The sequence below is a fragment of the Bombina bombina genome, chromosome 4 (genome assembly GCF_027579735.1).
Source record: "Bombina bombina isolate aBomBom1 chromosome 4, aBomBom1.pri, whole genome shotgun sequence".
NCBI classification, from domain to species: domain Eukaryota; kingdom Metazoa; phylum Chordata; class Amphibia; order Anura; family Bombinatoridae; genus Bombina; species Bombina bombina.
The window spans coordinates 360864282-360890628 of record NC_069502.1 but is presented as its reverse complement, the minus strand read 5'-3'; the positions used below and the strand labels follow the sequence as shown (position 1 = coordinate 360890628).

At 38.9% G+C, this 26347-nt stretch overlaps 1 protein-coding gene across 2 annotated transcripts in view; it reads left to right on the top strand.

Annotated features, from left to right (window-relative positions):
- The window catches only part of LOC128656287 (transient receptor potential cation channel subfamily V member 6-like), a 290583-nt gene that overhangs the window by 218210 nt on the left and 46026 nt on the right, over nt 1–26347 (top strand). For both annotated transcript variants that reach the window (XM_053710115.1, XM_053710114.1), the window contains 2 exons: nt 3852–4120; nt 16230–16339. In XM_053710115.1, the coding sequence (XP_053566090.1) occupies nt 3852–4120; nt 16230–16339 (379 nt within the window). The remainder of the gene's footprint in view (nt 1–3851; nt 4121–16229; nt 16340–26347) is intronic.

Sequence of the window (26347 nt, the reverse complement as noted above, 5' to 3'; positions counted from 1 at the left end):
TAGGCTACCGAGGGTTCATTTCTACGCTTACCTCCAAATGAGGCATTATATTGCCCAGCTAATCAAAGATGACCCACACTTCTGGGAGCCGCATGCTCTTGGTGCATCAGTGACCTCATTTAAATTGGGCAATTTTACAATCTCAGGGATATATAAAACACTGCTAAGTCAAATCGAATCTAAAAACTTAATTTTGCTAGAAAACAAATGGAACAAGAGTTTGGAAAGAGAGGACCTGACGGAAGCGATACAACAGAGTATAGAGAATGTTAAAAGGGCAACATTATCCATGACCCTTAGAGAATTCCAGACTAGAATGATACATAAGGATTATATTATCCCACAAATGTTATCTAAATGGAACCCCATGGTGGTGAATGAGTGTAGTAAGTGCAGAACAAGTGACCCAGATTTTCTCCATTATTTCTACACATGCCCACGGGTTAAGCCGTTTTGGGGTAGGATTGTCTTTTGGATCACGAATGTCATTAAACTCAAGGTTCAGATTGATGTGGAACAAATTTGCTTTTTGGTATGGAGGGAACAGAGCTTCAGACATGTCCCTTTGCTTACTACTATAATCTTAATAGCTGGGAAGGTTATTCTGAGGGTATGGACGGAGAGCTCTGCCCCTGCCTTTAACATATTTAAACACAATCTACACAAACAACTGCTCATAGAACAATTGGATACTAGGATGGACACTAATAAAAGACTTAAACACTTCATAAATAAATGGCGGGAATATATTGTGACATTGGGCGTGGATACACAGAGACAAATATTAGTTCCTTTTGCACATACTGAATGCATGCTAACAGCCTCTCTGAGGGGTGAGTGGGGACTCCTCTACCAGACACAAGATGGCGCGGAGGGAGGGAGAGAGGGAATTGCTATATAGTGAGTAGAGTTTGTTGGCCTTTTCCAATCCCCCCCTTTTTTTTTCTCTCCATAAAGAGCGTACCTAGATACAAAGACTTATGCATTCTGCTTTGATAGATTACTCATCAACTAGTTAAAAAGTTTAATGATGTTGGTTAAGTTATGTTTGTGTTAAATACGTTTGTATAATTTGTTACTCCAAAGGAAGAGAAAGGGAGTTAAAGACAAAAGAGAAAAAAAAAGGGGGACTTGCAAGTTGATTAATGGCTTTATCACTGTTTACATTATGGTGTACAAATGAAAATTCTGTATTATTATGTCTTCATGGATGTATTGTTTCAAACTGTACTTGTAAACTTTCTCTTGTCCTCAATAAAAAACAGTATTTTTTAAAAAAAACTGAAAACCAAAAGGGGGCACCACATAGCATACTCCACGTGATATAAACCCCAAAAAGATTACCCTGCAAATGTGTGTAGTCACATATAGATGAAAATAAAACAATGGTGTCTATGGACTAGCTGGGAGTCCACAGCTCTCTCAAATCTAACAAAGCAGCAACAGGGAAATGTTGAAAAGCTGCAGTGTAACATTAAAGCACAATTTATGCTTACCTGATAAATTAATTTTCTTTTGGAATGATGATGGTCCACAGTCCTCCATAACATATGGAATATGTTTCCCGCCACCAGGAGGTCAAGAACCAATACAAGAGCTTTAAAACCCTCCCACCTCCAATGTCTCTCTTAATTTCACGTGTAGCCAAGTAGAAAATAGGAATATAAAGGAAGGAAAGGCAAAACAGGGTCTATAGAGGTGTCATTAGAATTGTCGCCCAACATGAAGCGGGCGTGGCCTGTGGACCATCATCATTCCAAAAGAAGATAATTTATCAGGTAAGCATAAATTTTGTTTTCTTTCGTAAAATGATGATGGTACACAGTCCTCAATAACATATGGGATTCATACCCAAGCAGATGATCTATGTTATGGAAAAGGTGGGAAAAATCTTTCTCTGACAGTTCCTATTTAGCCGACACTACAGCCTGTAAGGACTTTCCTGCCAAAAGGTGCTTGTGAAGAAGCAAAAACATTAGAAACGATAAAATTTGGAAAAAGTATGCAGAGAACACCATGTGGCAGCTTTTCAAATCTGCTCCAAAGATGCATCATTCTTACATGCCCATGATGTTGCCACTGCTCTTGTAGAGATAGCTGTGACAGGACACCTGTACTAGATCTGCATACCATGTCCAGCAGGGCCAGACTGGAGCAATTAATGCTATTGATGCTGACTCGTTTGATCCGAGCAATGACTCTCAGAAGAGCCTTTAAGCATAATGAAATGGCCATTATATCTGATGTTTGTAGGGACTCTCATTTCCATACATAGGAGGGAACTTTGCCCCTATCACCTTCCACATCTCTGGAGACAGGAAACATGAGTCAAAAAGAAACTGGCTATCTTTATCATACAGAACAAATACTGGCAATTGTAATTAATTAAAAAGCACAATTAACGGGGCAGCTAATACAGATTGAAGTTCTTTTAAAACCTGTGGATGAATATTATCTAGACCCACAGACTATTGTACAATTATTTTTGATAATGCCAATAAAATGTCAACCTCTGTAAAAAGACTAGCGCTAAGCCCATTTCCATTTTTAGTCATCTGCAATTTGCTTATCTCCTTCCACCTTTTTCTCCTTTCAGTAAAATATCTAAATAAGGTTGTGTCCCCATTTTTCACTGACTGTCTCCATATTTCCATGTCATCTATATTTTTTTTATAAACTATGTTTTTTTTGTCTTTACAGCCTTTTCTGCTTGTCTGTATTATCAAATTTGTTTTCTCTTTCTATCACAGACAGGCCTAATACAATGTGCAGTTGCATCCAAAATGCTACCATTCAAATATTCCCACTGTTCTTGTAGTTCCACAATAAGAGCTTGTCATTTTAAAAAGTTGTTTAAGCCCTTAAGGACAGACATACCATGTACTTTATGTATCCTTAAGAGGTCTTTGGCCCAGTAATAGTGCAGGACTCACAGAAAGCATAGAGACTGGCTATTACTACTTATCTCCCTCCAGTAGGCATTTGTAAATAGTGCAGTCTCACTTTTGTTGGCAAGAGCACACTATTTCACTCCTTAATGTGAAAATGACACATACAGAGTATGTCTGTTGTTGTTAAGGGGTTAGGTATTTTCTTATGAACAACAAAAATCATCTTTCCTGAAATCCAAAACTTTGGTTTTATTGTGGTTGCACAGTGCCCATACAGATTAATGATTACTGGACTCCAAGTTTTCACCCACAGACACATCTAATACCACTGTTTATATTAAATCTAATATTTATCCTTTTGAGTTGGTTCATTAACCAATTGCTTAAGTGATCCCCATGGCTGTTTTTTTAGCAGGATTTCACTGGTTGATGGTAAATGGTAAGTAGTATCCTCTGATACTATCGTCAGGCACGGTGTATAAATCAGGAATAATGCTCTCAAATTTAAAAGGGTGTGTGTGTGTTGAAACTGTATGCAAGTTATCATGTTGCAGCTCAACAATAATTAGGAGGTGGCTGGGCTCTTGCAGTAGTAAGCATGCTGTACTGAGAAAGTCAAATCTTTTATTTCATGTATGCAAAAAAATAACCCTCACCTGGAGCAGAGCTCCAGATTACCCTACATAAAACACATATGCTGAGGGAGGGTATATGGAAAGGTGGGATCCACACCATCAAACTTCTGTGAGGCATCCCTACCTAATCCAGAGAAGTCAGAGGCTAAATACCCATAAGTGCTGATATTATTTTTGGTACCTAGATCGGGATCCCTAAAAACGTGCAAGTTATTTACTAAATCATCATGCTCTCTTCTGGTGTTCCATGAGGACTTGGTGTGCTTTCAAACTAAAGACCCTCATTAAATAACCATAAAAATAAAATTATTCTTTTGTTTTCCAGCTTTCCATGTGCACTTCCAGGCTATGAATGTCACCCTATTTCCATATTTCAGTGATTTTCCAGTTACTCTATTTACATTATTTCAACTGATGATGGGTCTAGATAATCTTCCAGTACCATCAGATGTAATCATGCCAAAGATGATCACTGTACTCTACATGGTCTACATGTTATTTGCCTTTGTCTTGCTTTTGAACCTTCTTATTGCATTCATGGCCGACACTCATTTTCGTGTTAACAAGGAACGCAAAATCTTGTGGCGTGCACAGGTAAGCAATTAAGCCCATTAGTTTATAGCTTGTGGAAACCCCCTTCTCAAGTAAACACCACACTATGTTTAGAAAAGCATAATAAGGTTTGCATTTAATATTTAAGATCATTTAGTCACTTTATTAACCCAACTTTCAAACGCAGGCCCTGCTATTCAAAACACTGTCAGGCTGACAAAGAATTGTCTGTGTTGGTGCGCAAGGCCCACAGTCTGTTGGTCTGTCAATATATTCTATAAAAGTGGGCTAAATTTCGTTGTGTTGATGAGTGGAGATGTGTCTCCCTCAGGATATAATGGGAATCACAACTTCAGCAAAAGTCCACCAACATCACCACTGAGCTGCGATGTAGGTGGTGGGGGGCTGTTTTAAAATCATGTTTACACAAAATGTGCGTTTGAGAAAATAAAAAAAAAATTTATGCTTACCTGATAAATTTATTTCTCTTGTGATGTATCGAGTCCACGGATTCATCCATACTTGTGGGATATTCTCCTTCCCTACAGGAAGTGGCAGAGAGAGCACCCACAGCAGAGCTGTCTATATAGCTCCTCCCTTAGCTCCACCCCCCAGTCATTCAACCGAAGGCTAGGAAGAAAAAGGAGAAACTATAGGGTGCAGTGGTGACTGAAAGTTTTTAAATAAAAATATATTGCCTGTCTTAATAAACAGGACGGGTCGTGGACTCGATACATCACAAGAGAAATACATTTATCAGGTAAGCATAAATTATGTTTTCTCTTGTAAAATGTATTGAGTCCACGGATTCATCCATACTTGTGGGATACCAATACCAAAGCTTTAGGACATGGATGAAGGGAGGGACAAGACAGGTACCCTAAACGGAAGGCACCACTGCTTGTAGAACCTTTCTCCCAAAAATAGCCTCCGAAGAAGCAAAAGTATCGAATTTGGAAAAAGTATGAAGCGAAGACCAAGTCGCCGCCTTACAAATCTGTTCAACAGAAGCCTCATTTTTAAAAGCCCATGTGGAAGCCACAGCTCTAGTAGAATGAGCAGTAATTCTTTCAGGAGGCTGCTGTCCAGCAGTCTCATAGGCCAAACGGATGAAGCTTTTCAGCCAAAAGGAAAGAGAGGTAGCCGTAGCCTTTTGACCTCTTCGTTTACCAGAATAAACAAGAAACAATGAAGATGTTTGACGGAAATCTTTAGTTGCTTGTAAGTAGAACTTTAAAGCACGAACCACATCATGATTGTGTAACAGACGTTCCTTCTTTGATGAAGGATTAGGACACACTGAAGGAACAACAATCTCCTGATTGATATTCCTATTAGAAACAACCTTAGGAAGAAACCCAGGTTTGGTACGCAAAACCACCTTATCTGCATGGAAAACAAGGTAAGGTGAATCACACTGTAAAGCAGATAGCTCAGAAACTCTTCGAGCCGAAGAGAAAGCTACTAAAAATAAAACTTTCCAAGATAGAAGCTTAATATCCATGGAATGCATAGGTTCAAACGGAACCCCTTGAAGAACTTTAAGAACTAAGTTTAGGCTCCATGGCGGAGCAACAGGTTTAAATACAGGCTTGATTCTGACTAAGGCCTGACTAAATGCTTGAACATCTGGGACATCTGCCAGACGTTTGTGTAACACAATAGACAAAGCAGATATTTGTCCTTTTAGAGAACTAGCTGATAATCCCTTCTCCAATCCTTCTTGGAGAAAAGACAATATTCTAGGAATCCTAATCTTACTCCATGAGTAACCTTTGGATTCACACCAATAAAGATATTTGCGCCAAATCTTATGATAGATCTTCCTGGTGACAGGCTTTCTAGCCTGAATCAGGGTATCAATGACCGACTCAGAGAAACCACGCTTTGATAGAATCAGGCGTTCAATCTCCAAGCAGTAAGACGCAGAGAAATTAGATTTGGATGCGTGAATGGACCTTGGATTAGAAGGTACTGCCTCATTGGCAGAGTCCACGGTAAAACCGAGGACATGTCCACTAGGTCTGCATACCAAGTCCTGCGTAGCCACGCAGGTGCTATCAGAATCACTGAAGCTCTCTCCTGCTTGATTCTGGCAACCAGACGTGGGAGGAGAGGAAACGGTGGAAATACATAGGCCAGATTGAAGGACTAAGGCACTGCTAGAGCATCTATCAGTACCGCCTGGGGATCCCGGGACCTGGACCCTTAACGAGGAAGTTTGGCATTCTGATGGGACGCTATCAGATCCAATTCTAGTGTGCCCCATAGCTGAGTCAGCTGGGCAAATACCTCTGGATGGAGTTCCCACTCCCCCAGATGAAAAGTCTGACGACTTAGGAAATCTGCCTCCCAGCTCTCTACTCCTGGGATGTGGATTGCTGAGAGATGGCAAGAGTGATCCTATGCCCATCGGATTACCTTGGTTACCTCCATCATCGCTAGAGAACTCCTTGTTCCTCCTTGATGATTGATATAAGCTACAGTCGTGATGTTGTCCGACTGAAACCTGATGAATTTGGCCGCAGCAAGCTGAGGCCACGCCTGAAGTGCATTGAATATCGCTCTCAGTTCTAGAATGTTTATCGGGAGGAGAGATTCCTCCCAAGACCATAAGCCCTGTGCTTTCAGGGAGTTCCAGACTGAACCCCAGCCTAGCAGGCTGGCATCTGTCGTTACAATGAGCCACTATGGCCTGCGGAAACACATTCCCTGAGACAGGTGTCCTGAGACAACCACCAGAGAAGAGAATCTCTGGTCTCCTGCATAATCCCCATTCCACTGTTTGAGCATGCATAGTTGCAGTGGTCTGAGGTGTAGGTGGGCAAAAGGAACAATGTCCATTGCCGCTACCATGAGTCTGATTACCTCCATACACTGAGCCACTGATGGCCGAGGAATGGAATGAAGAGCTCGGCAAGTGGTTAAGAGTTTTGATTTTCTGACCTCCGTCAGAAATATTTTCATTTCTACCGAGTCTATCAGAGTCCCTAGGAAGGAAACTCTTGTAAGAGGGAAGAGAGAACTCTTTTTTATGTTCACCTTCCACCTGTGAGATCTCAGAAAAGCCAACACGATGTCTGTGTGAGACTTGGATAGCTGGAAAGTCGACGCCTGAATTAAGATGTCGTCTAGATAAGGCACCACTGCTATGCCCCAAGGTCGTAGAACCACCAGAAGGGACCCTAGCACCTTTGTGAAAATTCTGGGAGCCGTGGCCAACCCAAAGGGAAGGGCCACAAACTGGTAATGCCTGTTTAGAAAGGCGAATCTGAGGAATTGATGATGATCTCTGTGAATAGGGATGTGTAGATACGCATCTTTTAAGTCCACGGTAGTCATATATTGACCCTCCTGGATCAGAGGTAGAATAGTCTGAATAGTCTCCATCTTGAATGATGGTACTTTGAGGAATTTGTTTAGAATTTTGAGATCCAAGATTGGTCTGAAAGTTCCCTCTTTTTTGGGAACCACAAACAGGTTTGAGTAAAACCCTAGCCCCTGTTCCTCTTTTGGAACTGGGTGGATCACTCCCATGGTATGTAGGTCTTCTACACAGCGTAATAACGCCTCTCTCTTTGTCTGGTTTACAGACAGTCGAGAAATGTGAAATCTCCCCCTTGGAAGGGAGTCTTTGAATTCCAGAAGATATCCCTGGGACACAATTTCTAAAGCCCAGGAATCGTGAACATCTCTTGCCCAAGCCTGAGCGAAGAGAGAGAGAGTCTGCCCCCTACTAGATCCGGTCCCGGATCAGGGGCTACCCCTTCATGCTGTCTTGGAGGCAGCTGCAGGCTTCTTGGCCTGTTTACCCTTGTTCCAAGCCTGGTTAGGTGTCCAGACTGACTTGGATTGGGCAAAATTCCCCTCTTGCTTTGCAGCAGGGGAAGCTGAAGCGGGACCACCCTTGAAGTTCAGAAAGGAACGAAAATTATTTTGTTTGGTCCTCATCTTATTTGTTCTATCCTGAGGGAGGGCATGGCCTTTCCCTCCAGTGATGTCTGAAATAATGTCTTTCAGTTCAGGCCCGAATAGGGTCTTTCCTTTGAAAGGGATGTTCAAAAGTTTAGACTTAGATGACACATCAGCAGACCAGGACTTAAGCCATAACGTCCTGCGTGCTAAAATGGCAAATCCTGAATTCTTTGCCGCTAATTTAGCCAGTTGAAATGCAGCATCTGTTATAAAAGAATTAGCCAACTTAAGGGCCTTAATTCTGTCCATAATCTCCTCTAATGGAGTCTCCATCTGAAGAGCCTCTTCTAGAGCCTTGAACCAGAAAGCAGCTGCAGTAGTTACAGGAACAATGCACGCAATAGGTTGGAGAAGAAAACCTTAATGAACAAAAATTTTCTTCAGGAGACCCTCTAATTTTTTATCCATAGGATCTTTGAAAGCACAACTGTCTTCGATAGGTATAGTTGTACGCTTAGACAGAGTAGAAATAGCTCCCTCCACCTTAGGAACTGTCTGCTACGAGTCCCGCATGGTGTCAGATATGGGAAACATTTTCTTAAAAACAGGAGGGGGAGTGAACGGAATACCTGGTCTATCCCACTCCTTAGCAATAATATTCACAATCCTCTTAGGGACTGGAAAAACATCAGTGTAAACAGGAACCTCTAAGTATTTATCCATTTTACACAATTTCTCTGGGACCACTATAGGGTCACAATCATCTAGTCGCTAATACCTCCCTGAGCAATAAGCGGAGGTGTTCAAGCTTAAATTTAAAGGCCGTCATATAAGAATCTGTCTGAGGGAGCGTCTTTCCTGAATCAGAAATTTCTCCCTCAGATAACAAATCCCTCACCCCTACTTCAGAGCATTGTGAGGGTATATCAGATACGGCTACTAAAGCGTCAGACGGCTCAGCATTTTTTCTTAACCCAGAGCTGTCCCTCTTTCCTTGTAAACCAGGCAGTTTGGATAAAACCTCTGCGAGGGTTGTATTCATAACTGTGGCCATGTCTTGTAAAGTAAATGAATTTGACACACTAGAGGTACTTGGCGTCACTTGTGCGGGTGTTACTGGTTGTGACACTTGGGGAGAGCTAGATGGTGAACCCTCAGTTACTTCTGACTGAGAATCATATATTGCTCTATTTTAAGTGCTAATATATGTTCTTTATAGTTTATAGACATATCAGTACAATTGGGACACATTCTAAGAGGGGGTTCCACAATGGCTTCTAAACATATTGAAGAAGGATTTTCCTTGGTGTCAGACATGTTAAACAGGCTAGTAATGTAACAAGCAAGCTTGGAAAACACTGTAATCAAAGCAAATAACACTTAGAAATAAAACGGTACTGTGCCTTTAAGAGAAAAAAAAGCTGCACAAATTCTGCAAAACAGTGTAAAAAAGCAGTAAACTCAACTAAATTTTTACAGTAGTATCATAAGGCCTTAGTAACTTTGCACAGCTATGCAAATAAACAATGAACCCCTTAATGGAAAAACCGGATTGAAACAACGTCAAAACCGGTAAAAAAGACTTTCAGCACCTTACCACAGCTCTGCTGTGGCACCTACCTGCCCTTTAGGAACGATTTGTGGGGAAAAAAACTTATTTTACAGCCCTCAAACACAGCAGGAACCTCTGGAGAAGCAGTTAGATGTCTCTGAGGAAAAGAAACTGCGCAACTATGGCACGAAAATAGGCCCCTCCCACCTCACTCGATGTTTGGAGGCCTATCAGAAACACACCAGAGTGTTTCTTAACTAACCATGTGGGTTAAAAAAAACCAAAACAAGCCACAATGACCCCTTAAAGTCCCTCCAAAAAACGTTATATTTCCATCTTTACTGAATAAACAAAAACGTTTTTCCTATCAGTGTCACCAGTAACTAATGAGCCCTTCATGCAAGCTGATATTTGTATCCAAGTGTCTGAATACAGCTTACCCTTCCCTCATGGGGATATTGCCAGCCTTTTCTAGAATTAACACAGTCTGTCTAGAAAAATATAGACTGAACATACCTCAATGCAGTTTAGCCTGCAAACCGTTCCCCCAACTGAAGTTTTCCTGTACTCTTCAGCCCTTATGAGAACAGCAGTGGATCTTAGTTACAAAGTGCTAAGATCATCATCCTCCTTGCAGAAATCTTCATCCCTTTTCTGCCAGAGAGTAAATAGTACACCGGTAATTTAAAATAACAAACTTTTGCTTGAGAAATAAAAAACTAACATTTTTGTCACCACACTCACTCTGCCCTTCCTAGTACTTAGAGTAGGCAAAGAGAATGACTGGGGGTTGGAGCTAAGGGAGGAGCTATATAGACGGCTCTGCTGTGGGTGCTCTCCTTGCCACTTCCTGTAGGGAAGGAGAATATCCCACAAGTATGGATGAATCCGTGGACTCGATACATCTTACAAGAGAAAATTTATTATGTGTAGTAACACTTAAAATGATGTATATGTAAATTTAGTTTCACCGTACATTCACTAGACTTGTCACACTAGGAAATATTGCCACTGAAAAGTAGGCGAGACTGATATGGCTAAAAAGGTAAAGCTAAGATGGAGGTCAGTATTTTGAATATTAGAAACCCACAGCGATATTTCCCCTTAAAAACTTAAGTTATGCTTACCTGATAATTTTCTTTTCTTCAGATGGAAAGAGTCCACAGCTGCATTCATTACTTTTCGGAATTCAGAAAATAGCCACCAGGAGGAGGCAAAAACACCCCAGCCAAAGGCTTAAATACCCCTCCCACTCCCCTCATCCCCCAGTCATTCTGCCGAGGAACAAGGAAAAGTAGAAGAAATATAAGGGTAAAAATGTGCCAGAAGAATAAAAATAACGGACGCCCCACAGAAAATGGGCGGGGAGCTGTGGACTCTTTCCATCTGAAGAAAAATTATCTGGTAAGCATAATTTAAGTCTTTCTTCATAAATGGAAAGCATCTACAGCTGCATGCATTACTTTTGGGAAAACAATACCCAAGCTATAGAGGACACTGAATGCTAAAACGGGAGGGTACAAAAGGCGGCCCATTCTGAGGACACCAGGCCTACATCCCTACCCACAAAAACCCTGCTTTGTCCGAAGCCGAGGAAACTTTGAAAAAGGAAAAGGCCCCAAGGACACTGACCCGCAGATAGTCCATAAGCCTTGCTAGAGATCGCAGAAAAGACTCGACTGAGCCAGCATGCCTCCAGGAGACACCGTCGCCCAGCAGTCGGTCCCACACCCCTTACCAGAGAAAGGGATCAACAACCGTAAACTCCCAAAAGGGAGAAAACATAAAAAAAGAAGTAATCAATGATTCCCGAAGAGACCCCAAATAGGGAGCAAGAAGTTACAAATAAAAATAAGGAACCCCTAGAACCGAGCCAAGCTCACAGAGATCCTAACTCTTCTTGAGAAACAAGGAAGGCAATGCCCAGACTCCAGATTGTACAGAAACCACAAGGTTAAGACCGGAAATCTGAAACAGAGAAGAAAACTTCTTCTAAATACAGTGCAACTGCACAATAAAGAAAACCATCAAAGACTGAGTCCTCAAGTCGCAAGATAACTCAGAATATTGAAATATTGAGAATCAAAAAACGTGCAGCAACTCAGAGAGGCGAACACCTGAGTCAGCATCACACACCACAGTCATACCAGGATGACTCTGACAATGGAATACTTGCAGAAAAGGAAGAGCAGCTGAAGATAGATATCAAACACTAAACCGTCAGACTGCTAAACATCCACTTAGCAGTGGGCACATAACAGGCTATCCAAAAGCCGCCAGTCCTTCTCACATATCTTGAACACGGAGAAAGCACAGAACCTCAAGGAGGCTCACCGATCCTCAAATGACCTGAGGATGAACAATAGATCCCAGATCTTGCTCCACCCCGGACCAGCCCAAGCGACAGGCAGGTCTGAAAAACAGGGGATCAGAAAAGACCCCAATCACCAGCCCCCAGGGAAGGACGGAATGGGGTGAACTTGGCCACCCCAACAGAGCTTGGGTGCCAACCCAAAAAGCTCCTCCAAACAGGTACTCCCAAGGAGAACCCCATAGGAGATGAACATAGAAAAAAGGCAGTAGATCCCTATGAAAACCCTCTATGACAGTCTCAACATGAAGACTTCAGCTCCACAGATGGAACATAACAACCCCAGAAGAGCAGACTGCTCTCCTTTACAGGAATAACACACCTGTTCCAACCTCCTGCACACAGGACAGGACAACAACCCTCCAGAGAGAGGAAAACCCCCCTCCAGGGAAGAGCATATATAAGAACAGCGCACATGCTCACAAGACATAAGCCATAGTCTGATGAGAACAAAAGCCGAATGAAAATCATCCAGACGTCCTGATGAACACAGAAAGAACTCCCCCTGAAGGGGAGCATACAGTGTTCAAAAGTCAAGCCATAAGGAGCACATAGAAAAAACCTGGCCAGGCTGCTAACAGACTCAACAAGCCAGTCCTTAGGCCATAGCCTATGTTCCCTGGAAAAACTGGATTGCCCCGAACCAGCCACAGGATCTAAGGCTCCAGACATCCAGAAGGATCCCAAACAAAAACTATAGGTCCAGGCCCCAGAATTGTTGAGAACAAAACAACACACCAGGGAACACAAATACCCTGTCTGAAGGAATCAGACCTCACAGGGGAATAACCAGACTAACCCAGAGAACTGTAACAAGACTCACTCATAAATCCCAACGCAAAAGGAAGAGAACATTCCATGCAGGAGTCCAACACTCCAAAAAGGAGCTAGGGCATGACAGAGGTGCGCCAAGACTCTAGAAACCAAGGGAGAACATCGAGGACCAAGTCACCCGAAGAACGAGTAGAACAAAGGCTAGTCTCCCTATCTTCCTCAGAGTATGTAACCAGAGGACCACACCCAAGGAAAAAGAATGCAGAGCATCCCAAACCCTGGTAGAAAAAAACCCTAAGCAAAGCTTGGAGCAGGAGACAACACAGCCTAACATCCCTGATAGGGAAACAACAAACTCCCAAAAGCAGGGAAAAGCCACATAGCCCTCCCCATAAGGTGGTCAAAACCGGTAAGGAGAAACGGACAATGTCCAGAAATCTCGACCCGAAGGAAGAGAACTTCAAAAAGGAACAAGACCAAAAATGACAATTCCAAAGAGCCCCTGAAGGACAAAACCACCAGGAAACGGTGGTAAGGAGGCCCTAAGGCCTCCAAACCTCCAACCCACGCTGGAAAGGAAACACTAATTCCCAACGAAATATCGGAAACAACTGAGTGAGTCGCAGTGGAACTACAGTTGACCAGCCTGAAAGGCAAATAAGGACTGAACCAATCCCCCATGCCTCACTGACCCTCAGGTCCTCTCAGAATGCTTAGCTGAAACTTGTAAAATAAAACAAGAAATAACATAAATAATAATGTGAAGCACTCGGCACCCTAACCATACCAGCAAGGCAGAAAAGACGCCATTTGTCTGAAAAAAGACAGCAAGACAGAAGGATCAGAACCCAATCTGGACCAGCCTTAAACCAAGGGTCATCACTCTCAAGGCCACATATAGTCACCCCCAGATATAGAGAGATAAACAACAGACAAACATAGGACTAAACATGTCCTTACACTAGAATAAACTTCCGTAGAAGTAAACCGTGTGATCAAAAATCGTGAGTATCTATTCCAGAAAAAAAAAAAATCCCGAAGGAAATACATAATAAACCTGAGCTCAAACCAAATAAAAAATCATCCTAACCAGATTAAAATAAAGGCTAAGGCAACCCGTAGGTTATCGCCCAAGAAGAACAGACACACCCGCAGGACCAGCCCATCAGGGATCCTGTTCTTCCAAGCTCAGAACTGGAAAAGGATACTCAAACAAGACTATAAGAAGATTACGTCATCCTCATATCTAATACTGCAAGCAATTTGAAGGAGAAGACTGATAATTCCTAGGTCCATTAAGGATGGAATCCTCCAACAACGCCAAAATGTGCCTCAGTAGGACACAAAGGCACGCCAGTCTATAATGAAAGGCACAGCATACCTTCGCCGGAGCAAAAGATGACCCTGGCCTGAAGGTTGACCCCCTGAAACCTCAGGGACAGTCATTCCCCCGGAGAGCTGAACATCTGGGTTACCTGCATGCGTAGTAAGAGATGGTGGTAGGGAACTCGACATTCAAGGAACAGAACCCCCAGAGGCGGACGGCTCAGCGGCCCTTTGATTCCCCGATCCCGAGGAATTGAGCACTCAAAAATTGCATTCGGAACATAACTGATAGTCATGTATCATCCAGGACAATTTGTATTCGTTACAAGAAGCAGAATCTGAACTAGAGACTTCGGTCTCCACAATATCAGAATCCTCCATAACAGGTAATTGAATACAAAGAACGGACCAAATAAGAAAATGTAAACAGCACCTGACACCCACAATGGCTGGGGCACTCACCACCTACTATGAGCCAGACACCAGCGAACCAGAATTTTTGTCTGGGAGGAAAGGCAAAGAATGACTGGGGGATGAGGGAAGTGGGAGGGGTAGTTAAGCCTTTGGCTGGGGTGTCTGTCTACTCCTGGTGGCCAGGTTCTGAATTCCCAAAAGTAATGAATGCAGCTGTGGACTCTTTCCATTTATGAAGAAAATACAGGTTACTCCTATGGAGCGCGCTTGATACTTCCACAGAATTGCTATATATTTGTTATGTCTGCAAATCGACTTTGTTGATAAAGACAAAAAAAAACAACCAAAAAACTTCCAATTAAAACTTTAGGAGGTGGCGGATTGCATAGTATAATATATATATATGAACTGTAAGTGTGATCTCCTATTGTGTTCTTAGGTGTATATTTTTACTTATTTTAAGATTGCTATTGAACTTTCTCAATATTCATATTTATATTGTATTGAGAACGAGCAATCTGATCGCAGTATTAATATTTCACAATATTGCAAACGTGATGTGTCTAATATTCATAATTCTCAATATTGCGATTGCACGATCGTATTTTACTTAAAATATTGCAATCTCACTGTAGCAAACATTTTCTTTATTAATATATATATATATATATATATATATATGTATATATATATATATATATATATATATATACACAGTATATATATATATATATATATATATATATATATATATATATATACACATATATATATATATATATATATATATACACACATAGATATATATATATATATATATATATATATATATATATAGAGAGAGAGAGAGAGAGCTAAAGATATATATAAATATTTATATAGAACATGTGTTCTATATTAATATATATCTTTAGATTTATATCAATATTAATATAGTACACATTTAATGCAGTACGATCTCAATATTATAAGTAAAACACGATAGCGCAGTCACAATATTGTGAATTATGAATATAACAAATGCAACATCGCAATGTTGTGAAATATGAATGTTGCTATCTAGATTGCGCTTTCTGAATATAATATAAATATTGAGAATGCACAATAGCAATCTTAAACTTAGTAAAAATACACACCTAAGGACACAATAGATAAGTACAATCACGCTTACAGCTTACATACATATACTTACATTATACTATATAATATCTATCTATATATATATATATATATATATATATATATATATATATATATATACACACACACACATTAAACAATGTATAATGTATATAAATACTGTATATTATATACCCACAATCTCCCAGCTCCTATAGCTGTATTATTGATATGTTTAAGTCACTATTGTATTGTACAAACAGGGATTGAGTTTCTGCTGACACATGTAAATTGAATATTCATACAGTACTGTGTAAAGGGATCATTTACATTATACCTTTGATATAGGTGGCGATGCTGCTTTGAATATTTCGCTAGTATCAGGGAATCATCGCCACCCACTAAAATGTATGGTAAAACGTCTCTCTGTGATGCTGCCTTTAAACAGTACTGTCAGCCCTTTGGAATATTTGCTGGCATTCTCGACATTGCAACGGATCCCTTTTGAATATCTTGCTGCATCATGGCACTTTCGATCATCACGACCTCAGTGAGATTTCATCTCTTCTCAATGGTTATTATATGCTAACATAATACAAATCGATAAAAATAGGTATTAATGTGGCAATGAATATATTTTCACCAATTAAAAAAAAATTAATAACCTTTACTATTTTTAGATTGCAGCTACAACCATAATGTTGGAAAGAATTGTTCCTAATTGGTTGTGGCCACGAACTGGAATACCTGGAGAAATAATTGGCTTAGAAGAAGGAAAATGGTATCTAAGGTAACACAAATAAAATCCAGATTAAAGAAAATAAATTACTGTATAAAAACTAAGGTTATGCCATCTGTCCTACTAAACTAATCTAAGAATTTGCTTGAGAAATTTGTTTATATAAAATACTATTACCTTAATTTAACTTGGGGATTAAATCATTAGTTGCCAAAATGTACATATCTTTGCTCATGTTGCTTTGTAACATTTCAAAACAATTTGGTCCCTTCGAGTAATGGGCAGACAGAAAATCTGAAACCCAACCAAAATTTACATATCTTTGCTCATGTTGCTGTGTAACATTCCTAAAAATATGTGGGCTTTTTGAGTAGTGGACAGACAAAAAAAACTTTTTTTTTTAGGTAGGTATAAGACCCCTACTTTTCCTGCCCTTGATTCTTTCATTTAGCAGGTCAGAAATGGAGGGAGGCTTGGTGAGTGTTGCATAGGGACAAGAGCCAAGATAATTACATTTTCATACATAAGTATAATTTAAAGTATAATTAAAGTTCCAGTTCTCTAGGTTCACCCTAGAGCCACTCAAAGATTTTCAAAGGTGCAAATGTAAATGATTTTTTCCCCCCAACTTAGGCATGAGGAGAAACACAAGTTTCCAACAACTCTTCCTAAACTTGAAATTGAAGTATTAGCCAACATACAGACTGGTGATGGGTCTATAGAGATATGAACTCTGTATGCATGTTTCTGTCTTCTTTTTTTGTCTACTGGCTATAAATGAAAAGGCATACCAACCATATCTAAACAATGCAGGATCTATTGGCTTTTAAAAAGGATGAAAAAATGATGGAAGACAGATGTCTTCAGGGGTATAAAGTTTAGAAACTATCTAAGCCAGAAATTCAGGGACTACCAAGGAACATCTTTTCTACAATGGAAGATCAGATAAGGTTAACAGCAGGATAGACCATGTAACTCCATTATCCGTGTAACTAATAGGCAAAAAGAAACATTGTTTCTAGTATGAGATTCCAGAGGGATGTTCCCTGTAACAGCTTTAAAAGCAAAATATAATGAAAACATCAGGGAAAAGTACATCTTCAAAAAATATAAGAAAATACTTGAAAAAAGCATTACTGAAAAAGCAGCTGATAAAAATGAAAGCACCATGAAATAAATCAGGCATATTAAAGGTATTGTTCTTGAATCCATCGGAACCTCATGTGAAAAAAACAAACAAATTTCATAGTAAGTGAAAATGTGTAAACACATCAGGCTTGCAATAGCATATCTTTTCAGGTATAGGATTTATCAACGATTTAAATAGTGGAATTTGCATACAGAAAAAAGAAAGAAAGAAAAAAGAACAGACCTTAAAGTAGATAGTCTGGACACAGAGGAAGAGTCTAGGGTTTAACTATAAATATTTCTTCTACTGCATATGCCTTGGGGAGAGGAAACATAATTTATGCTTACCAGAAAAAACATAATTTATGTAAGAACTTACCTGATAAATTCATTTCTTTCATAGTGGCAAGAGTCCATGAGCTAGTGACGTATGGGATATACATTCCTACCAGGAGGGGGAAAAGTTTCCCAAACCTCAAAATGCCTATAAATACAACTCCCACCACACTCATTCCTCAGTTTAACGAATAGCCAAGAAGTGAGGTGTAAAAAGGAGTAAAAAAGCATACAAAAAGAGGAACTGGAAAAAATATTGTGCTTTTATACAAAAAAATGATATCCACCACAAAAAAGGGTGGGTCTCATAGACTCTTGCCACTATTAAAGAAATGCATTTATCAGGTAAGATCTTACAAAAATTAAGTTTTCTTTCATGTAAGTGGCAAGAGTGGCCATGAGCTAGTGACGTATGGAATAAAATACCCAAGATGTGGAAGTCCACTAGAGAGGGATAAAATAACAGCTATTTCCGCTGAGAAATTAAATCCAAACAATAATTAAGTTTTTCTTATAAACTTCAAAAAAACGTAAATCGTAAGCAGTAGAATCAAACTGAGACAGCTACCTGAAGAACTCTTCTACCAAAGACTGCTTCAAAAGAATCAAATACATCAAAATGGTAACATTTTGTAAAATGTATGCAAAGAAAGCCAAAAGTTGCTGCTTTGCAAATCTGATCAACCAAAGCTTCAGTCTTAAAAGCCCAAGAAGAAACGACTGATCTAGTAGAATGAGCTGTAATTATCTGAGGAGGAGACTGCCACGCCTCCAAATAAGCTTTGTGAATCAAAACGCTTTAACCAAGATGCCAAAGATATGGCAAAGGCTATCTGACCTTTCCTGGAACCAGAAAAACAACAAGAAAACAAGAAGTCTTTCTGAAATCCAAAGAATGTAAAGATCTTTCCAGAGAATTCTTAGGATTAAGACACAAAGAAGAAACAACAATTTCCCCATTTGAGCACAAAAGGAACGCCAAAATCTGGAGACAAACTGTCTACCCCGGTCCGACACTATCTCCTTGGGTAACCCATGTAAACAGAAGATCTCCCGGGCAAAAATTGAAGCAAGCTCCTGAGCGGTAGGCAACTTCTTCAAGGGAATACAATGTGACATTTTAGAAAAATGGTCAACCACCATAAGGATAATAGTATTGCCATTGGAAACAGGGAGCTTGACAATGAAGTCCATGAAAAGATGTGTCCAAGGACGCTCACCATTAGCAATAGGTTGAAGAAGACCCACAGGAAGACGTCGAGGAGTCTTATTCTGTGCACAAACTGAGCAGGAGGCAACATACGCAGCAACATCAGAACGAAGACCTGGCCACCAGAATTGTCGAGTGACAGACCAAATCATTTGGTTCTTACCTGGGTGACCTGCGGCTTTAGGATAGTGGTAAGTGTGCAAAAGTTTAGTTCGAAGATTCTCAGGAACAAAACATTTACCACTAGGTTTCTCAGGAGGTACATTGGTTTGTGCATCCAGGATCTCCTCTCCCAAAGGAGAAGTTAAATTTGTATGTATGGTAGCCAAAATATGGTCAGGAGGTATAACTGGAGTAGGTACAGACTCCTCCTTGGACAGAGGGGAAAATTGTCGAGAGAGGGCATCGGCCCTAACATTCTTACTACCAGGCAGGTAGGAGACCACATAGTGTGGAGAGGCGAGGGCAAAAAAAGGCTGAGGTGACGGAGTATTAGACTAAAACAAGTTGTAATGAAATGTATCACTATCTAATTCATTATCCACTATCACTGTGTAATTTTTTAACCACTTTTTTCACATATTTTTTCAATTGCTTTTCTTTTTTTTGGACGTTTTTTATTTTTGTGGTTATTATCACCGTATTTTTTGTCACCATATCATTTTTTCACTAACTTTTCATCACCTATTTTTTCATCAGTGATTCATCTATTATCATTATCATTGACTCTTATCACGGACCCACTCAGATTCACACATTTAGAAGTGCGTATTTCGACTATCCTCTGCTTGGGCTTGTTGTAACATTAGACTAGGCACTATCTCAAGATATTTCATTATTGTTTTATTGTATATGTACGTTCTAATTTTTGTTACATGGATCCATGATATTATATTTTATATTTTATTTTTATTGAATTATTGTATTAAATCATACCTTTTATACATTTCATTACAACTTGTTTTAGTCTAATACTCCGTCACCTCAGCCTTTTTTGGCGCTCGCCTTTCCACACTATATATACGTTTTATTATTGGGTCCACTAGGGGACCTCTTGAGGGGAGCTTGAGGTGCATCAGAAATAGCGCAGGGTTCACCTATCTGTTACGTTACATAATACCCTCGAGAAGATGCTTCCATTCCTTGAGTGCCAAAATCATGGCCAGTAATTCCCTGTCACCAATTTCATAATTGCACTCCGCTGGATACAATTTCTTAGAGAAGAAACCACATGGATGCAAGGAACCGTCAGGCATAGGACGTTGAGACAATAGGGCACCTACTCCAGTCTCAGACGCATCGGCCTCAAGAATGAAAGGCAGGACAGGGTTAAGATGAGCCAGAACTGGAGTGGCAGCAAAAGCAGTCGTAAGACTATCAAAGGCCTTTTTTTTTTATTTTAAATATTTTTATTGACCAATTCGATATACAGTACAGATAACAGAAAGAAAATCACGAAAACAAAAATAGAAAAAATCAAGAAGATACAGGGTTCTTATAGATACAATATAGATAAAGCACTTATCACAGTATATCACTTTTTTTTTTCGTACCTATTTTTTAACAAAATATGTTCAATGAAGCGTCTATGCTGATACTCCTCCTAATAATAGAGCTTCCGTTAAAAAATTTAAAGCAAAATAACAAAATTTTATACTTATAGCTTTCTAAGTAAACGTTTGCAGGATCCCTGCATAGTTCTAGTAACTGGATTCTATACCGAATTGGGGGTTTTCTGAAAAACAAAAAATAACAAGAAAGAGAAAAAGAAGAGAGAGAAGAGAAAAAAAAAGGGGTATAGATATAAAAGATCCCCTCCCCTCTCACCCCCGCTCCCCCACCTCTACCCTACGTTGGATTCTTAAATTTATTTATATTCTATAGGCTTGGGTTTGACTATTCATTTTCCCCTCCTTCCTCTTTCTACAATTGAGATCAATACCATTCATTTGGAAAAACATTAGAGAGAATCAACGTCTCGAAGAATTCTGACCTACGAAAATTACGAACGAGGAGAAACTGAGAAGTCAACGGATAAGACAAGATAACTCTTAGCCATATCAAAAAGAAATCTCTGATCCTTTTCTCTTCTGAGGGGACTATACTCATTTGTTCAAAAATTATCTGGGCATGTATAGTGTTTATGAAACAGCCCATTGTGGGTGCTTTCCTATTCTTCCAGTCTTTTAATATAAGGTTGCGACCAAGCATAATTGCCGTGTTAATAAGATTAATATTAGCTCTATTATGGTCTATGTTATAGAGAAAAAAATATATGTTTAGCTTGGATTTTTAACCTAAAATATAATAGCTTATTAAGCCAAAATTCTACTTTTCTCCAGAACTGAGCTATCTTGGGACAGTACCAAAAACAGTGGATTATATCTGCCCGAGAATTGTTACATCTTGGACATTTTTCTGAAGAATGCGAGTACCAGTTAGATATTTTCCAAGGTGTCATATAAGCATTATTGAGTAATTTTATATGTGATTCTTTCCAGACTGTAGAGATGTTCGCTCCCTGTACCCATTTAAAACTAGCAGTCAGAGATTCTGCGGAGATATCCGTAAAGGAAAGATTCCACTTCTGAACTAAATTATCCCTAAACAATTGGGCCTGTTTTGCCAGCATGATTTTATATAGAAGAGCTTTACTGTGTTTACCTAGTTTATAGCTCGTTAAATAATTTTCAACTTCCCCCCAACCATTCGTGTCTAGATTTGGTTTTTTAATTCCTGTTATATAGTGCCTAATCTGTAGATAAGCAAAAAAATTCTTATTGTATAGACAAAATTCTCTTGCAATATCCTCAAAGAATCTTATTTGGGACATGTTATCTAAACATTGATATACATAGAGCAAACCTTTTTGCATCCACGTCCTATAAACTTCATGTGATAGACCAGGTATAAATTTTGGGTTACCTTGTATCGGGAGAAATGGGGAAATCTCAAAATTAGCTTTAAACATTATATTAAGTTTTTGCCATGCTTCGATAGTGTTAAATAATGTCTTTATATTTTTAATATGAGTCGGTAATTATGTCGTTGGGCAGTGTAGTAGGGCTTTCAGTGAGAAAGGTGCACTCAGGAATTCCTCTATTGATAATAGTGTGAGGTGGTTGGCTTCTGATACCCAGTCAATTGCAAAACGGGCTAAAGTAGCAATATTATACTTTTTAATATCTGGAAAGGATAAGCCTCCTTCTTCCATTCTAGGTGTTAACTTGGCTATAGACAGCATATGTCTTTTGTTATTCCATAGAAAATTTGCACATTCTGCATTAAACCTTTTGTTATCTTGGGTCAGAATAAACAGTGGAATATTTTGCATAATATACATCAATTGGGGAAATAAGCTAGATTTAATAATCATTACTTTGGCAGAAAGAGAGATAGGGAAAGCACTCCACTGTTGTAATTTCTCTGATGCCTTTTTAAAAAAAGGAGCGTAATTTAGTCTGTACCATTGTTTTGGGTCAGCATGGAAATATATTCCTAAATATTTAATACTAGGGGGCTCGCGAAAGGGGTGTTCTTGTAGGCTCTCTTTGTTTTTATGTACCCATAAAATTTTGGACTTGTTGGCGTTAATTTTATAGCCCGAAATAGAGCTGAACAGGTCAATGATTTTTAGGGCCTGTGGTATATTTTTCTTTGTGTTTTTGACGTATAACAGCAGGTCATCTGCATAAAGGGATAGTACAAGTTTTTGTTCCCCCAGCCTAATTCCTTGTAGTTCTTCCCGCATCATTATAGCAAGCGGTTCTATAGCCACATTAAATAGTAGCGGCGAGAGTGGACAACCTTGCCTCGTCCCCCTATATAATGTGAAATTTGTAGTATAGCTACCATTTATTAATATATTAGACTTCGGATGGTCATATATTGTTTTAATGAATTGCAGAAACTGACCTGTAAAGCCAAATTGAGATAAAGTAAAAAACAGGTGATCCCAGATTATAACATCAAATGCCTTTTCGGCATCGATTGTTATTAACGCAAAATCCTGTTTAATTGCTGTTTTTTCAGAGAGTTTATTTCGTAGATATTCTAATACTAGCGCTACCTTCCGTGTGTTTTTGGTTGGGGATCTTTGGTGCATAAAGCCCACATGATCGGGATGTATAATAGGATCTAAACATCCTTTCAATCTGTTGGCGATAATATGAGTTAATAGCTTATAGTCTACATTAAGCAATGAAATAGGTCGGTAAGACTTAGGATCTAGCGCAGGTTTACCCTTTTTCAATATCAATGATATTGTAGATTCAGAAAAGTACTTTGACATACTTTGACCACCAATAAAATAACCATTGAACAATTGTACTAGAACATCTACTATCTCTATTTTAAGTATTTTGTACATTTCCGTAGGAATTTGGTCTGGGCCAGGAGCTTTGTTAAGTTTAGCATTCTTAATCGCTTCCATTACTTCATCACTGGTTATTGGTCTATTTAAATCATTAGCTATTACTTGTGATAACTTAGGGAAATTGGTTCTTTGCCAAAAATTAACTTTGTTATCAGCATTGATTTCTTTGGCAGCCTGATCAGTTACTCTTTCTGTCCCATCGTGGATAGCCTCTATTACATTGGACTTTTTCCTTGCTTTGTCTAGTCTAGATAGAAACTTAGCTGACTTCCCGTATTGACCTTTATATTTGGCACTTATCTTTAATTCTTCCCCTGTAACTTTCTGTTTAATAAAGATATCCCTTTCCGTTTTGGTCCCATTGTATTTATCTCTTAGTTTCCTAGAGGGGTTATTTATATATTTACGATATGCATTCTGTACTTGGTTGGAAAGCTGATTTTCCCTCATTTGCAGCTTCTTTTTTTTTAAAATCATATATGCTTTAATCTCTCCTCTTAGATAGGCTTTCGCAGTTTCCCAAAATATTTCGGTTTTTTTTCTCTATATAATCTGTTTAAGAGGGAAAATTCTTTCCATTTATGTATTAGCCAATTATTAAATTCAAGGTTATTTACTAGATATTTTGGGAAGAAAAAATTGTTTCTTTCAATTTTATGAAAAGAATGTAACTGTATATCTAAAGAGATAATTGCATGGTCAGAAATCAGAATGTCAAATATCTTTGTTTGAATCTCTAGTTTAATCAAGAAGCTAGATAACAAAAAAAATCTATTCTAGATAGAGAGCCATAGGCTTTCGAATCACAAGTAAAGGACCTTGTATCTGGGAATTGAAGGCGCCAGATATCATGTAATTTCAGGTTTTTACATATTTGCTTAAATATTTTGGCCTTCTGACCGGAAAAAGTGGAATTCCTGGGACTGAATTTGTCTAGGGATTCTGTTGGTATTAAATTAAAGTCACCTGCTAAAACTATATTCTGATCCATAAAGTTAGTTAACATAAAGATTAAGCTATTCCAAAAAATAGGGTCTGTTTTGTTAGGGCCATAGACATTACAGATCAGCATCTTTAAGCCCTCAACCTGTATCTCCAAGAGAACCCATCTCTCATCAGGATCTAATGATATTTTTATAATATTATATGTCAATTTTTTGTTTATCAGGATAGCTACTCCTTTTTTCCTTCTAGAACAGGGGGTGGCAATCACCTCCCCAACCCATTTGGCTTTAAGTTTAACGACTTCCTCTTGTTTCAGGTATGTTTCTTGTATTAAGGCTATGTCAGGGTTATGTTTACCCAGTTGTCTAATTATTATTTTCCTTTTAATTGGGGAGGTGATGCCACCCACGTTCCATGAAAGCAGTCTGATATTACCCTTCATCTAGTAAATAGATATATCATACGTAAGCTAGGAGATACAGGTAGGCGAGCAAGGGCAGCAAGGGGGGGGGGGGGAAGGGGAGGGAGAGAAGGTAACCATCTGCAACAACAAAGAAAGGAAGAGAAAGAAGAAAAAAAAAATTATATACAACAAAAACCTTATCAGCCAAGGCGTAATACAATTTTGGCAGCAAAAGCAGCCTAAGAATCAACTTAATAACTAACATTCTTAACTCTTTAAACTCTTTATGTTTATACATATTTTCCATTTTAGACAGATACAGTAACAGAGTACCTAGAAGACTCAAGCATATTCTAATTTGTAGCTGTACAGACCTCATGTGAGTGTTAGCTTGTGATCTTTGAAATAACCTTTGGCTTCTTCTACATTGTCTAATCTGACTATGCCTTCCTTCTCTTCTATAATAATTTTTGCGGGGTACACTAATTTTGCCAAAAAGCCTTCTTTTATCAGCTTAGTACAGAACGGGGCCATTTCTCTCCTCCTAAAAGCAGTATCAGCGGAATAATCTTGAAACAATAGAATTCTATTTTCTTCTATATGGAAATCATCTGTTTTCCTATACAGACGGAGAATATTTATCTTATCTTGAAAGTTTAAGAACTTGACCAAAATTGGTCTATGCATATTTTTTCCATTGGTTCTGCTTCTAGGGGGTCCCAATCTGTGCGCCCGTTCTACCGGTATTGGCAACTGAGAGAGGTCTAGGCCTAGAGCTTGGGGCAATATTGTCACAGCAAAGTGTAATAAATCTTTTGGTTGATCTGACTCAGGAAGACCTATGATTTTTAAATTATTTCGCCTTGAGCGGTCTTCAAGGTCATCTAACCTAGCAGTCAGAGTCATATTTTTCTTTTCTAACTCTTGAATTTTTTGAGACTGATTATTAGCTATATCTTCCCTTTCTGAAATTCTATCTTCTGCTTCTGTGAGTCTGTTAGAGAATAATTTTAATTCTGACGATAAACTGGAGATTTGGATTTTAAGTTGTTCAAATTGGGGAAGAAAGATATCGCTAAGTTGGGAAATTAAGGGTTGTAAGTCTGTCTTTTGATTTAAGCCTTCATTGATATTTTCATTCATAATATCAGATGTGCGTGGCCTTCTGTCCTTACTTTTTGGAGGCATGGTCTGAGGAGGTGTGCTGTGCAGGAGGAGAAATCTTTCCATAGATTTCTCGTGTTAGTGAGGGCGGGAAAAGGGAAGTGCGCAATGTAAAAAAGAGAAGAAAAAGAAAAAAATACAAATCGTGATGTATATATATATTTTTTTAAAAGTTTTTTTTTTGTTTTTTTGTTTAAGGGGAGTAAGCCCCTTGCAAAGGGATATATGTGCTTCGATTGTATAATAAATAAGAAGTGAGTAGTGCTCTAAGTGAGTTACGTGGCCTTGCCCAGAAATAAATATATGGACAGACGCTAGGAGAGGCAGAAGACCTAAATTCTCCCTGTTTGAGTATACCTATAAATTTAAGCCTTATACTCTGGTTTATAGCCACAGAACCTTTTTTTTTTTTTCTTTCACCTTTCTCTTCCTTTTCTCTTTTTATATTGTAGTCACTATAATTGAAATAATTATATTTAAACTCTTGCAGAGATTTAA